Genomic DNA, 16,011 nt, shown 5'->3' with positions numbered 1-16,011 from the left:
CCCCCCCCCCTCTCTGGTTGACGGGTTAAGTAAGTTCACCGTATCCCTCTGAGCGACCTTTAATTTAATAAAAAGAAAAATTAAATATTTTTTATGGTTTACGAATAATCGCGATTCCTTCTTTGTTGAATAGATTGTAACTGATATATCCGCATTAATAGGGACACAGTAATTAGTATACTTTTCTCTTATTTAGTTTTAAGATATAGATAATTCTTGAAGCATCTTTTTTCTTTTTACACGTTCGAATTTATAAAACTAAAATCCGCAATAATAGGGGCGCAGCAATATGTCCACAATTTTTGTTTATCTGCGGTAATATCTAACAACATACTTTTTATTTAAATGTTGAATATTATTGTGTACTACTTTACGTTTTAGTATTTTATTACCGTTTTTATGCACAACATACGTCAAACTTTAAAGTGAAACCAAAAACTTATTGTTATTTCATTATAATATTAAAAATAATAGTCAATAAAGAGAGGCTAAAGCGTGATTCCGCAGTAAGTTGGGACGGTTACCCTATTTACTTTTTTGCCTGCTTTTTCTAGAGATCTTGCATTTAAATTTCCAACTGTATAATTTATTTTAATTCAATTGCATTTTTCTTATCAACTTGTTTGATTTAAAAAAAGATGTATAATTAAATTAAATTGACATTTGATCTACTTACGCGTTACTTGATACTCAATACGACGGCTTGTGATAAGATGCCACAAAAATGGAAGATACTCTTTTGTAACTTTTACTTCCATCTCATAGATACCAATAACATAACCCTCAGATTCAGGATAACTTACAGTGTAGTACGCTGTTGCATTCCTCGTTGGAGGCGACTAAAAATGTTTCGAAAAGTGCACGGCATGACTCGTTAAACTAAAGTCTTTATTGTAATTCCCGAAAGGGAAATGGCTTAATGGTGTAATAACAATATAAATAAAGAAAAGGTCCAGATTAGATATTCCACTGTTTAATTTAGAAGTATTTAATCCACTAATAAAACTGAATATTTAATGGAAAGACGGGACTAGATTTTAGGAATTGATAAGAATCAAGATAACTTTGTGACAAATTATGTATTTAAGATGGACTAAGTTAATTTTTTTACTAAATTATCAAATTAATTACTAACCAAGAAATGGTGTCCTCTAAAAGCATTATCTGACCATTCATAGATAAATTTAAAATGAGGTCTTGACCCATCCCGGGCAAAAACATCAGCTCTGAATGTTATCGAACCACCCAAGACAACTGGACCATCGTGTGACAGTTTAACGTAATAATCGTTATTAGCAATAACTGAAACATCAAAATATACACATCAAGTTTTTAAAACTACATACAAATACATAATATGTAATTTATATATTTATACTATAAGACATCAAGGAAAAACCTTAACATGATAAATTTCATTTATTAAACTATAATACAATCACATTACTCCAGGTACATATCTCTTTTAAAGTAATTGTAATATGTATAAGATTAAAAAGAAAATAAGCTTAAAATTAATTTAAATCCATGCCCACTACTCAAGGTATGTTAAGGTGGCACAATACTATTAAGGTATAAATATGTAAAATATTTTATAATTTGGGGCTCATTCAGGTCTAATTTGGTCCCGTAGTACACAATTTTGGGCTCTTTTATATTTTGTAAAAAATAGTGTTTGCAATAGCTTCACGTTAAGCTGGCCAAACATTGCTGCAAAACGTACAGTCCAACTCCGATAACTTTCCAATTTCGGAGCTGCAGGGGCGGAAAATTCCAGGAATGGCGGACTTATCGGATGCCCCCTATAGTAGCACGATATTATATGCGCGAATGCGTAATTCATTGGCGCAAATCATGAGCAAAATGAGTTTTTCGAGGGAGGTGCTCTGTCCTATTTAGTGTGGACTCTCCACGGGAGTTCGGCTTCTTGATTGTTATCAAGAAGCCATCTGTTATCGGTGTTAATTGCCTGGATGCTAAAGAAAATCTTTGCTTTAAACAGCATAACTTTAAGGCGGCCGGCGCGCCGCGCGCGAGCTCACAGCTTTGCGCAGGAACTTCCCTAGGCGGAGGCATATCCTCAAGCACGAATCCACCAGACCCCCTGGTGAGTAATCAAAACACCGACTCCCACAGCAAACCAATCCCAGATATTTTTTAAAGGCGCCGAATGCCTCCTTACTATGAGGAGATCGAAACGACACAAGACGGAGGACAGTGAGATTACAAACGCTCTTTCTCAACCTCTCCCGGAGGACAATGACCACTCTGAACTTATAGACCACTATGACCTTAACAGTACTGACGCGATCATCGGAACACAGACTTATGATGCTTACGAACAAACACAGATTAACAACAGACAACAGACATTCAGCAACGACCCCCGTACCCAGTCTATTCTCGAATATCGTTATGAAGAAACTGAACGGGGTCCGTGTAAGGTGATTGTTAACTCTGACCTCGCGATCTTGATATCTTGATAGATTTAAATATGCGAAACTACTCAACAACGCGTTTAAGAATTCCGTTGTAGACGTTAAAAGCTCCCGATTCGGTAAACTGTCAGTTATGGTAAAATCAGCCCGCGAATCCAATATAATTCTAAGTGACCCTTAAGAACATGGGTTTGAGGGCATCCAGCCCATCATATTTTGTCGCCTGTCAAGGTGTCATTAGTGGTATCCCTCCTGATTTGTCGGAAAATGAGATAAAAGACAATCTAGTTATCATGAGTAACACCCAGTCGATTAACATTGCAGATGTTCGTCGCTTAGACCGAATAAATGTTGAAAAAGATTTCAACAAAGTTTCCTACGTCCCCTTGCGTTCCATTTTGCTAACCTTCAAAGGTAGAACCCTCACGGAAAAGTAGCCATTTACAATGCCTCAACGACCGAAGAGCCTTACGTCTGACCAGTTAAAATCTGCTGGAAATGTCTCCCGAATGGACATATCAGCAAACAATGTCGCTCAAAAGCTCGCTGCAAACGTTGCAGTGAGGACGACCACGCCGATGTTTCCCCCTGCCCTAACACGAATAGAACCCCTAAGTGCGTAAACTGCTCAGGACCCCACATGCCAAATTCTAAAGAATGCGCGGAATACATATTCCAAGGGGACTTTCGCTACTATGCCATTCACAACTGCCTAAATTTCATGGAGGCTAAAGCCATCCTCAAAACCAGGAAAACCGACAAACAACCTCATCATGATTCCCGCTTCAAAGCGAACAACTACCCTGGAGTCAGAAATGATCCTCCCCCGATTACGCCCGCGTACTCTCCCCCGTTAGTTTTCTCAGACACCTTGTGCAACTCTGCCCACACATTTATCACTCCTAGCTAGTCAAGCGCAATAAATCCCCCCCCCCCCTCTCATGAACCCTAGAGACTATAAAAGTAAACAGTCTCATCTACTTCAGGGGCATTTAACAAAGGAAGCCCCTCAGCTTCCCCTAACCAACCAGACTCTGCAAACAATCAAAATTATAACCCTCGCCAACAATCCTACTCTACTTTCACTCCTTCCTCCCTCCCTCATTCCCCTTCCCCCCTGCAAGCACCGTAGTCCCCTCCTCATCTTCGAACTTACTTACAATTATTGGTGATCTACTTTTAATGTTGACTAATTTCATCAGCCTTCTTTCATCTGACAATTCCCGAAAATCAGTGGAATGCCACCACTTAGTTAACTCGCTTTCAGAATGTATTTCCTCTCTCTTTACATATCTTTTACAGCCTTAGCTTGGCACAGGTCTATGTTTGGCGAATTATACAATGGAACTGTCGCGGTGTAACAAACAAAAGAAGTGATCTCACGACTGTTTCGAAGGGCTCTGATATTCTGTTACTGTGCCAAACATTTCTAAAGTCTGATAAATCATTCACCATACGCGATTCACTGCTGCTCGCACACTGGTTTTCTCAAGCGACAAGGCTATCATCACACACTCAAACTAAACAATCACGTGACTTTAAACATTCATTTAAATAATAAGGAAACCGAAAATAGTTTTGAAATAGGCGATGTCGATAAATTGAATAATTTTCAATCGCAGAAAATCTTATAAAAACGAAACATTAGAACTTTAAACACACCGCCCGCCTCGTGAGTGGTAACTGCACGATGAAAAGAAAACATTAAGAGCTTAATCGAGTATTTTTCAACAACGCAAATGCCGCCCGCTGTAAAGAAACAGTATAAATTTAATTAAAATTTAAGTCTTAGCCGCTCACCATAATCCACTAAGTTTACAGAATAATTTTATTATATTTTTTTTAAATCTCATTAATAATAGTTGTTCAGATTTCGCTCATTTCTTTCGCTCTGACTGGTACAGACAAATCTGAGTAATGGGACGTTCGTATTCCGAACTGGCAGTTTTTACGCGAACAAAACGTACTAAATCGTCCTTACCCTTTTAGTATTTAATTATACGGCCTAACAACCATCTAGAAGGTGGTGACGAATCTTGCTTCACAAGAGAGATATCACCGATCACAAGATTTAGCTCTTTGTTCAACCATTTGTAGCGTTTTTGTAAAGACTGTAAATAATCAACAGCCCACCTTTTCCTGTAAATCTCTGAAATTTTTTGTACTAACTTTCATCGATTTAAACAATTTTTCGAAGTAAATTCCAATGAGGGTTCTGGAATGCTGGTCAAAGGGGCTCCAATCAAAATTATGCCCAGGTGTAAGATAGGAAAAGTCTTAAGGATCATTTGAAAGAGGGACAATAGGACGGGAATTGAGGCAAGCTTCTATACGAGTAAGAAGGGTATAAAACTCTTCGTATGTAAGAGTACGTGCACCTACATTTCTTTTCAGATTGTGTTTAAAACTCTTAACTCTAGCCTCCCATAAACCCCCAAAATGAGAAGCGGAAAGAGGTTTGAAATACCAAAAAGTACCTTGAATTGCGATCTCATTATGTAAATTAGCATCTAGTCTAAGATTTAAAAGGCAATTTTTTAATTCCCGGTCAGCATCGTGAAATGTCGTACCATTATCACTGTACAAGTGTAGAGGTCTTCCTCGCCTTGAAGAAAATCGCTGAAAGGCGGCGAGAAAAGCGGCAGATGAATAATCAGAAACAAGTTCTAAATGGACAGATTCCGTACAACAACAGACGAAAAGCGCAACGTGAGTTTTGTAACTCTTTCTGCCACAACGGGAAGCAAAGCGAACATTACCATAAATGAGCCTGCATAGTCCACACCAGAATGTGTGAATTGACGATGAGCAAACATGAGCCTCCTTTAAATCTTCACTAAGAATTCTAATGAAAAGGGAAGCTGAATAAGCTTTTGACGAAGCGTCAGAAAGGCCATGAATCTCGAATTCAGAGTTTGTATGCCGTTGTCTTGTCCATCTGGGAACTTTAGATGCTTCTAATTTTTCCAGAGAACTATGATAATTTAACCATTGAATTTTAAGATCAGGTAGTCTGTTGTCCCACTCGAGTTTACGCAGCCGAAGGTCCCGCATTAAAATTTTTGCCACCATTATGACTGGAGTTATCCAACCCATAGGATCATACAACTTGGCTATTAATGAAAGAACAATCCGTTTTGTTGGATTTACGACTAAAGAAGAAATCACTTTAAAAAGGAATGAACCAGACTCAGGATCCCAAAATAAACCTAGAACCTTCAGCTGAGCATCCTCCGCTAACCGAAATTCGATAGCACGTTCGTGTTCTCCCGAGGGACAATCTTATAATAGTTTGGGTTCATTTAAGGCCCATTTCCGCAAATGGAAACCGCCAGCTTCTAATAACAGAGTTACTTGAGCTCGTGTCTGTTTAGCCTCAATCTGACTATCTGCACCAAACAAAACATCATCGACGTAAATATTATTTTCTAATATAGTTTGGGCTAAAGGAAATCTATTTCCTTCATCATAAGCTAACTGCTTAACCACTTTGTTAGCCAAATAAGGAGCACAGGCAGTACCATAAGTAACGGTTAAAAGTCTATAAGCAATGAGCCTTTTATCAGGAGAAATCCAGACAATTCTTTGATAGTCGCAATCCCGAGGGTCAACTAGAATTTGTCTAAACATTCTTTCAATATCAGCCATATAAACAAAGCGATGTGATCTCCAATTCATAATGATGGAAACAAAATCATTGAGAATCTTGGGACCGATGTGAAAATGAGAATTCAAGGAAGAATTATTGGAAGTTAAACTGGAAGCGTTGAAAACAACCCTCAACTTAGTAGTGGAACTACTTTCTCTTAAGATAGGGTAATGAGGCAAATACACAATTTATGGAAAACTATCCAATTCCTTTTTTTGAAGAAGTTCCATGTGTCCAAGGCTTTTATATTCTAATAAGAAACTGGAGTATTGTAACAATAGTTCCGATTTCTCTGATAAACGACGAAGTACTTTATTCAAAACAATCTTAGCTCTCTCCAAGGATGCACCTATTTTTATGGGTGGACCGTTTTTGAAAGGTAAGTGTATCATGTAACGTCCGTCTTTTGGTCGTTGGTAATTCGTGGAGAAATGCTCTTCACAAAACATCTCGTCATCTGTCAAAGTATTTTTAAAGGAAACTTCCTCCAACTCCCAGAACCTGGTTAAGTCTTCATGCAAGACTTCTGCTGAAATAGTCTGATGTTCTATGCCTGGAATGTTAATTTATATTTTATTTGTGACTGAAATCGGCCCATATAATATCCAACCAAAAACGGTACTTTGCGCAGTAAGATAACCCGACATACCCTGTTCGAGACACCAGGAAGTAAACATGAACCATAATTATCGGCTCCTAAAATAATATCAACTTGATGGGAGCTAAAGGGATTTGGATCTGCTACCCCTAACTCTTTTAATTGATCTGCATTCCCCCCGTTAGATCTTACAGGAGGAGCATATGATATAAGGTGTAATAATACTAAAGCTCTCTCGGTAATAAAACAACATTCAGATCTATGGTCCAGCAAAACTCTAAATCTGTGACTTCTTCCATTTTCGGCTTGGAGGGAAATAACAGCCGTAGCGAGTAAGGTTGAGCGCGACAAATTTTGATGATTATTCAGAAAATGAAACGAAACTTTATCGTCTGCTTCTTTAGGCGCTTCATGATTCCCCCCCCCCCCCCCTTCACAGTGGAATTACCGGGATCATTTCATTGTGACGCGAGAGAACCTGAAACTGCCAATTGGGAAGTAACCGATGCAGAGTTAGTTGGTTGTAAGGTGGGATTTGAATTTTAATCATCGGAATGCAACAGGGAATTATGTCTCCTACCGCACTTGTAACATTTGAATTTACTAGCACAATTATGAGGGCGATGTCCGGGCGTGAGACAATTATAACAACAATGATTATTTGTAGAAACTTCCCTACGCCTGTTCACAAACAGAGCTTTGAATTGGTTGCATTTAAATAAAGCTTCTAACTCCCGATTGGTTTGAAGCCTTACTCTTTTCTTTAGAACTTGCACCAGGTTTTGAAGCTTTAATAGCCTCCAAAATACGTATGCGAATCTCCAAAAGTGAGTCAAGTTGTTGATAAGTGGAATAATCAGTGCTAGAACCAATATGCCTCTACCATTCCTTGAGAGTACTAATATCAAACTTTGTAACCATTGTAAAAACAAGACACTCCAATGTTCTATTAAGCGTTTAATATTTTTAAGAGCCGCCAAAGACTCATTTGTTTTATCACGTAAGTCTTTTAAGTCTTCCAGAATATTATTCGAAACATTAGGAAGATTGATAAAGGCTTGTAAATGAGTTGAGATTAAATCTCTCTTGTTGTCAAATCTAGTCTTTGGCGACTCCCAAGTGGAGATAAAGTTAGTATCAGTTATCAAAACATGTCTTAAAAAAACTTCAGCTTCGCCCTTTAAGGACAATTTCAAATAGTGTAATCTTGTTACATTTGACAAGGAATCGTTTAGAATTATTAAAGCAGTAAATAAATCGCGAAAATTCTCGCAATACTTGTAGTCTCCTAAAAACTCCGGTAAAGTGATCTGAGGAAGTTTAATTCGCAAGGAATCATGACGAATAATTTGAGACTGATTTAAACTTTCATTAGCCTTAGTTTCAGGAGTAAGCAAGACCAATTGATTATATAAAAAATCTCGTGCATTGAGATAAGCATCTTCAATAGCGAGATACTTAGACTTTGTGAAATATTCCAATTTCTCACGCTCAGCCGATGTAGTTCTAGCTTTAATTTTCAGATGCAGGGTTTCACAACTCTTCCAGCGTTGGTCAAGAAATTCTATCCTTGATTTGACAGTAGCCACTGTTAGATTGGCTTTTCCAAGTTTCTTAAAATTGGTTTCAGTGAGTAGAATATGAAAGTAGAATTGAAAGTTGCTGATAATTCAGCTAACATTGAAAAGTCTTAATTTGCACACTAAAGAACTGATTTACTTTAGTTTTAAAGTGCTCTTACAAGGGAAGCCAATTTGAGTGTGCGAGAGCATAATTATTAATAAAATTTCAATAAATCATCACTGAAATACTACGGTCTGAATTATTATTTTGTTCGCCAGAACGAGCCTCTCTCATTATGGGCAAATTAAAGTTGTCATCTTACCACTGGAGAAGGTTAGAAATCGATGAAGTCTAAAATTAAATGTGTTGCAAGTCATCCAAATATCAGCTGGAAAACCTGTTACTTCTTCACTCAGGTGAAGAATAATGAAAGACCGATCCAGTGAAGAATGACAGCATGAAAGAGTACAGTACAGACTGTTTGGAGAAGGACGACTGCCTTACAGTGCGTGCGAAGATGTTGTCACCAGCGTATATCCTTGCTATGTGACCTCAAGCCGTCATATTTTCCACCTACTTCTTGTGCTTTTACTAAATAAAATTTCTCACTTTGGTCTTTTCTGTATTAATTTTACACTTTTGAATGTTTTTTCACGATCTTCTATCCGGCACGAAGGACCATTTGTTTAATGTTTATGTTTATAAATAATTAATTTTGCCAGATCAGAAATAGACAGAGAAGAATCGTTAGAAATATTGAATAGTTCAAGTTTTATTTTAAGTATAGAATACTTGGCAGACTAAGACCATTTTTTAGAACCACACAGATTACTCACTCGTTTATATAGACATTTTTGTAAGATGTAAGCTTAAATTTCTTTATTGAGTTAATCACTTTACTGATCCGAAAAGATTGGACAACGATCTGTCGCGATTCACTGCTGCTCGCATACTGGTTTTCTCAAGCGACAAGGCTATCATCACACACTCAGACTGAGAAATCACGTGACTTCAAACATTCATTTAAATAAAAAGGAAACCGAAAATAGCTTTGAAATAGGCGATGTCGATAATTTGAATAATTTTCAATCGCAGAAAATCTCATAAAGACGAAACATTAGAACTTTAAACAAACATCATTAGAGCTGACAGGTTTGCCCATAATCCCGGTGGTTTGGCAATTTCAATTAAAAGGTGTATAACCTTTTTAAAAGTTATCCTCTATACTTAACATTAAAAATAGCCTAGAGACTCTTTCTATATCTATTGGCACTTCACTTGGACAACTTCTGATCGTTTCCGTTCACAGGGTCCCCTCTATCGGCGGTAGAATCTCATAAAATACCTGGAAAATATTTTTAGAATCAGTTAACGATAACAATCCGAATAACGTTCTTATTGGCGAGGAATTTAATTCACATCACAGTCTATGGGGTAGTACCCAGGTTTATCAAAATGGCGAAGCACTTTGTGCAGCCCTTGATGATATAGACTTTATTTCTTTAAATAATGGGAAGTCAACTTATGTTAATCGTCCAGATGAATCTCCCGCGATTCTGGACCTTACTTTTATAAGCCTTTAACTTTTTACCTTTTGTGCACATGATGTATGGGGCGACACCCTGGGCAGTGACCATTACCCACTGATCACTAGTCTGAGTGTGCAAGTACCTATTTCCAACTACTATTCACACATATATAACTTAAAAAGAATTAACTGGCCGTCCTTTTCTTCCAATTTAAAAAATTTCGTAGAATCCAGGGTGACTGACATGCTTTCACCGACATTGGATACCATCTCTAGTTACAATTCTTTTGTTGAATGCGTGGATGAGGCTATCTGGTCATCCGGGGTACCCTTAGCCACTTCCAAACCATCAACCCATTGCCATCCATTAAAAAACAAACCTTTCGTTCAAGCTCCTTGGTGGAATGAGACATGCGACAATGCTATTAAGGACAAGCATAAAGCTTCTATCAAATTTAGAAAACTATCTAATTATTCCAACTATTTAATTTATAAAAAACTTACAGCTAAAGCTAAATGCACCCTCAATGAAGCCAGAAGAAAGTCTGCTTCGGATAGAATTAAGTGAATAAATATTTAAGATTAATAAACTAAGGTTACAAATGTATAAAATCATTTCTTCCAAATGTAGTTTATAATCACTTGTCATTTCAAAACATCGAATGTGAAACCCAGCTTTAATTCACGAATTATTTAGGTTTAAGTTTAATTTTGTAATGTAACAGAGCCGAATGAAACATGAAACATTTGTATACCAACGCAATGTCGGTTTCTTTGATACGCGATTTCGATACAACTTCGTAGAATAAGTAATCGTATTTAGTCGCGTTGGAAATAATATTTTCATCGCATATTGTAATAGTATTTTAAACTTTTAATTATTATTTTTGAACTTTAAAAACATGGATAAGATTTGTAACATTGATAGTTTATAGCTGAGATTAATTTTAAGACACTTGATATAATTTCAAGATATTATAGTTCAGGTTGACGAGTCCTAATTTAATTAGCTACCGAATTTATTAATAATAATTTGGAATTTATTTTGACGTTGTATCTTAAAACAAGATATTGGAAAATCACTCGCATGTAAATCCCTCCGGGCATGGCTTATTTCATGCACGGGAGCCAAAGTTCACGTGCTCAGCTTGCTGAGGCCGTGATTGTCCGGGAAATAAAAAATTTTCCCGAAAAAGGGCAAATTTTACGTGCACGTATACATAAACATACATTTATACATACACACCCACACATGCATACACATATTTTCAGGTACACACGTGCTTACGCATCTCTCCGCGATAGTCTTCTCTTTTTTTTTTTTATCCGAACACACACTCCTCCAACTTGCCCTCTCTCGATTCTTTATTAATATCATTCCACTTTGTCTTTCTCTCTCTCTCTCTCTCTCTCTCTCTCTCTCTCTTAACATTGGCCTATCCCCCATACCCAATATCTCACACTTCAAACCTAATGCATCATACACGAACATATGTATCCGTGGCCGTGAGGCTGTAGGGAAACGCTGCGAGAGTGATGGACAATTGGGGGTGGTCGAAGGAGAAGTTAGGAGGTGCGAGCCTTTAAAAGATCTCGCATAATAGGTCTCGGGAACTTTGCGTTTGATATCGTGACGAGGTACGTAAGAAAACTTCGATATTATTTCAAATTCTTTGTCAAGATTTAATATCTTCTTATGTTTTATATTCATTTTTTCTTATCGTTTAGCTTCTTAATTTTATAGCAATTTGTAATTTTATTTTACTTTATCGTGAATTAAAGCCAAATATGTTTTTTATTAATTTCGTGTTTTTACTTTCATAAAAATATAATATACGAAATCCTGTAATATTCAAAGTCTTCCAAAGTTTTTGCGAATCAATTGATAGAACATCATCTATCTCCAGAATATGGAGTTATTAAGTTATTTAAAAATATATTCACTGAACCAGCAATCTCGTCCTGCTCGGCAGATAGCAGCGTAGTTTCAAAACTACACGATCTCGTAACTGAGACGTGTATACTGTATTCCATGATAGGTTTCCCAGTTACTTCAGGACCAACCAGTTCCTTGAGGCTCCATTCACCAAAAATGAACTTACTATAGCCATTTCTTCCTTGAAAATTAAATCTTCTCCCGGACTAGATACAATTGATAATACTATCATTAGTCACTAAAAATATAGCTAAACTTATCTACAACTTTATTTCATGCAGGAACATTTATTTTAATATCAATGGCGAATTGTTTGGACCTAGAGTAAGCACAGTGGGCCTTCCCCAGGGCTTCATTTTGATTTCCATAATGTATTCAGTTTATAGTCACAAGCTCCCATCGCCTTTTGCTGGCGGGGTGTCTTATTCGAATTTGCAGATGATATAGTAATTTTATTTAGATTCAGTGACCCCGAACTTTGCATCACATCTCTCCAACAATGCTTAAATGTATTTTCAGAATTTTCATATGAACGCGGATTAGAAATTTGCCCAGAGAAAACAAAATTAGATCTTTGTAACAAACTAAAATTGAATTTGGATGACCCCATATATACCTTAAATCTTAATAAATGTTTCATTAATCCCTCGTTAAACGTCAAATTTTTAGGAATTATTCTGAATTACTCATTTTCGTTGAGAGGCATGTGGAGGGGTGCCCACCCATATACTCTCATTACGATTTATGACTCAGAAGTTGTTTAGACTACGGTTCTCATATTTACATATTACAAAACCATAAATTCTTTGATAAATTAGGAAAAAATTAGATACCAAGCCCTGAGATTAGCCGTAGACTATAGGACAAGTACCCTCATAAATGTAATTTTAGACGAAACATGTGGAACCCCCCCCCCCCCCTTAAATTTCGATTCAGTGTTCTAGCAAAAAAAAAATATCGTAAAGATGCTCTCAAATCTTAGTCACCCTCTAACAAACAAGATTGAGGACCTTTGGAATATCACACATCAAAACAACCCGCATAGAATAACAGACATTTTTACACGCATAGCAGTCTTTAGAAGATGGAAATTCAATTACTCTACATCCATTTTCTCTACTGAAGCAATTGCCATTTTATATACACTATATTTCAGTATAAAGCATGCGACGTTCTGCCCTACTGGGCAGTTCGCTAAATTTGTTTCGGATAACAAACATACCGCTTCACCACTATCTATGGAATCACACACTATCTGATCATGGCTGAATATACACGACTGCAGTCAGTATGAAGCCAACGCCTGTGCACCGAAGTGCGCACTAGAATCATCATCATCATCATCATGAGCAAAATAGCACAAGTAGTGGGAGAACCCCACATAGTGTGCGTATTGTACGTGTGATGACGTTTTGAGGGGAGTGTACACTTATCGGATGGCAAGTTATCGAAGTTGGACTAGTAAAAATTATTTTACAGAAAATTCACCTTAAAGAATACTTTAAAGCTTATTTAGGGCTCTGGGAGTATGATAATGAAAAATGTAAGGCTCCTGAAATATCATCGACCGAAAGTCTTGCGATATTTTCTTTGCTCTTTTTTTTGTTATATATGATGTTGTGTCACCTTAATGTTATAAAAAATGCACTAAGAAAATCATAAAACCCATTATTACCCCTCGCATAATTTAGGGATAGAAATTTACTTGGTATTTTTTACAATGAAGGTAAAAAATATATTCAGAAAATTGTGAAAATATACAAAATTGAACATATTTCTTTATAACGAATTTGCAAAGTTTATGGCAGATACGAACATGATATTTTTAAATGTGTACGTCTAACTAAAAAGGTACCAGTTTGCAGCATTTACTTGTAGCGGTATTAGTGTTAGTGAGTGTAGGTAGAAATGTAAATTTTAGGTTTCCAATATGAGAAATTATAGTTCAATGTATGCTTAGTCGGGTGACATCATACTTATATCTCGCAAGTGCGTAAATTTTAGGTTTGAAGAAAAAATATAACATGTGCGATTATGAAACTCGCAAACTGTAAATTTGTCCGATGAAATTCGTTCGAAAAAGATCTACATACAGAAAAAATTAGAAAAGTTTTGTTTTCTTAACCATTATGCCCGTGGGGACAATAGAAATCAAAACCATAAAAGTTTTACGTCGGCTCGCTGATGCATACACCCCTGGCCTTTAAAAACGTCCCCCAAACGGACACTAGAACTGGTTTTTGGCTGTTATTTACGGAAGAGTGCATCGTACAATAAAATTGAATAGCGATGAAAATATTTTAAATAAAATTTCCAACATTCAAAGCTTCTATACACTTTTGCTTTACAGACCATAGTTCATGCGCAATCAGCTCCAGGAGTGGGAGGGATGTTTTTGCGTTTCCGCGAAATGTACTCGCGAGCTTAGTTTTTGACTTATAACTTATAAATGAGTAGTTTTTCGGCAAAAATGCAATCAACAAATATTTGTAGTGTAGACAGTTTTTCACGATCCCGGCTGTCACCTCATGGGTAATGTAGGACTCGCAACGTCTGTTCTCGATAAAAAATGTTTAAATTTTTTATTTTTAAGACATACAAAGTGAAATTTAGTCACCAGATTTTCTCGAATAACATTCTGTAGATAAATATGATGTGACAAGATTGCAGAACAGTAGAAGAAGAGTTTGTTAAAAAATGCGAAAGATCTGTGATGGGTCCTAGAAGAAAATGAGAAACTCATGTCGAAAGATAGAAACTACGCACATACTTCGCGCACTCAAAACTAAGTACAGGGCGCACAGCGTAAAATGAGCTCAAAAAATGGAAATAGGGTAATTCTTTTAACAAAAAAGGGGGAAATGGGTTTTTTACATTCTCATCCGAGAAGGTATTAGATTTGTGTAAAATTTGCCCCCCCCCCAGTTTTGGTCAAATGTCCACGCTTTGAGACCCCCTTAATCCGAAAAACAGGTTTTTACGAATGTGTCTGTATGTCTGACTGTGAACACGATTACTTTTGAAAAAATCCATCTATTAGATTGGCCTTTGGTATACTTATTCAGTGTCCTAAACTAAAGGTCAATTTCGTTAGCCAGCCATTCTGGATGAAAATTCAAAATGTGGGCACATTTTGAAAATTTTTGAGACCATTTTTTCAAAATTCAACATTTCTCTGTACGGTTATTCATAGTATTCAAAAGTTTAAACAATTTATCCCAATGACTTTTTCGTAAAATCAAAAATTACCAGAGTTATAGCATTTACAAAATTCCAAAAAACACACGAAAATGAACATTTTACGCCAAATAACGCACGATATAAAAAAAAGTCAAGAGAAGAAAAATGTTGCTTTTTGAATTCCCTACAAGATTATCGTAACAACTTTTTGAATTTTTTTCAAAAATTAATAATTTAAATTTTAACAGCATACAAAATAATGAAAAATCCAAAAAATACATTTTTCGTCCAAAACTGAGCAAAATACAGTAAAAGATGACGGAAAAAAATTGTGCATTTAAAAAAGATCTACAAATTTGTTATTAACCACTTTTTGATAGGATGCATAGTTTTGGCTATTTTTTTACGATTAAAACTGAAAACAGAACTATCAAAAAATTATTCATGACAAATAATCATTTTTACATACTTATCAGAGAAGGTACTAGATTTGCGTAAAATTTGAGACCCCCCCCCCCCAGTTTTTGTCAAATGTCCACGTTTTGAGACCCTCTCAATCTGAAAAATAGGTTTTTACATATGTGTGTGCCTGTCGGTCTGTCTGTGAACACAATGACTTTGGAAAAATCATTCTATCAGATTGGCCTCTGGTACACTCTTTTAGTATCCTAAACTGAAGGTCAAGTTTCTTAGCCAGTTATTTTGGATATAAAATTCAAAAAGTGAGCGCATTTTGAATTTTTTTTTGACCACTTTTTTCAAAATTCAAAAATTTTCTGTACAGATGTTTATAGTATTCAAAAAGTTGAACAATTTATCCTGATGACTTTTCCAAAAAACCAAAAATTACCAGAGATAAAGTATTTGCAAAATACCAAAAAACACACGAAAATTAACCTTTTAAGCCAAATAACGGACGATATGAAAAAAGTCAAGAAAAGAAAAGGTTTGATTTTTAAATGCCCTACAAGATTATTATAACAACTTTTTGAATTTTCTTGGAAAATCAAAAATTCGAATTTTGAAAGCATAGAAAATAATGGAAAATCCCAAAATTACATTTTTCATGTAACAATTTTACAGTATTTCAAACATTCTCAAATATATAAATGGATTTAA

At 36.1% G+C, this 16,011-nt stretch overlaps 1 protein-coding gene across 3 annotated transcripts in view; it reads right to left on the bottom strand.

Annotated features, from left to right (window-relative positions):
* Nucleotides 1–16,011, bottom strand: part of LOC117171450 — a 31,326-nt gene that overhangs the window by 9,815 nt on the left and 5,500 nt on the right. For all 3 annotated transcript variants that reach the window (XR_004466881.1, XM_033358784.1, XM_033358785.1), the window contains exons 2-3: nucleotides 1,136–1,302; nucleotides 677–839 (exon numbers count right to left, since the gene is read on the bottom strand). Coding sequence is in view for 2 of the 3 variants with exons in the window: in XM_033358784.1 (XP_033214675.1) it covers nucleotides 677–839; nucleotides 1,136–1,302 (330 nt within the window). In the remaining variant the exon portion in view is untranslated. The remainder of the gene's footprint in view (nucleotides 1–676; nucleotides 840–1,135; nucleotides 1,303–16,011) is intronic.

The sequence above is a fragment of the Belonocnema kinseyi genome, chromosome 4, assembly GCF_010883055.1.
Source record: "Belonocnema kinseyi isolate 2016_QV_RU_SX_M_011 chromosome 4, B_treatae_v1, whole genome shotgun sequence".
Classification (NCBI taxonomy): Eukaryota; Metazoa; Arthropoda; class Insecta; order Hymenoptera; family Cynipidae; genus Belonocnema; species Belonocnema kinseyi.
Note: the sequence above shows the minus strand (reverse complement) of the source record. Positions and strands in the feature narration are given on the sequence as shown.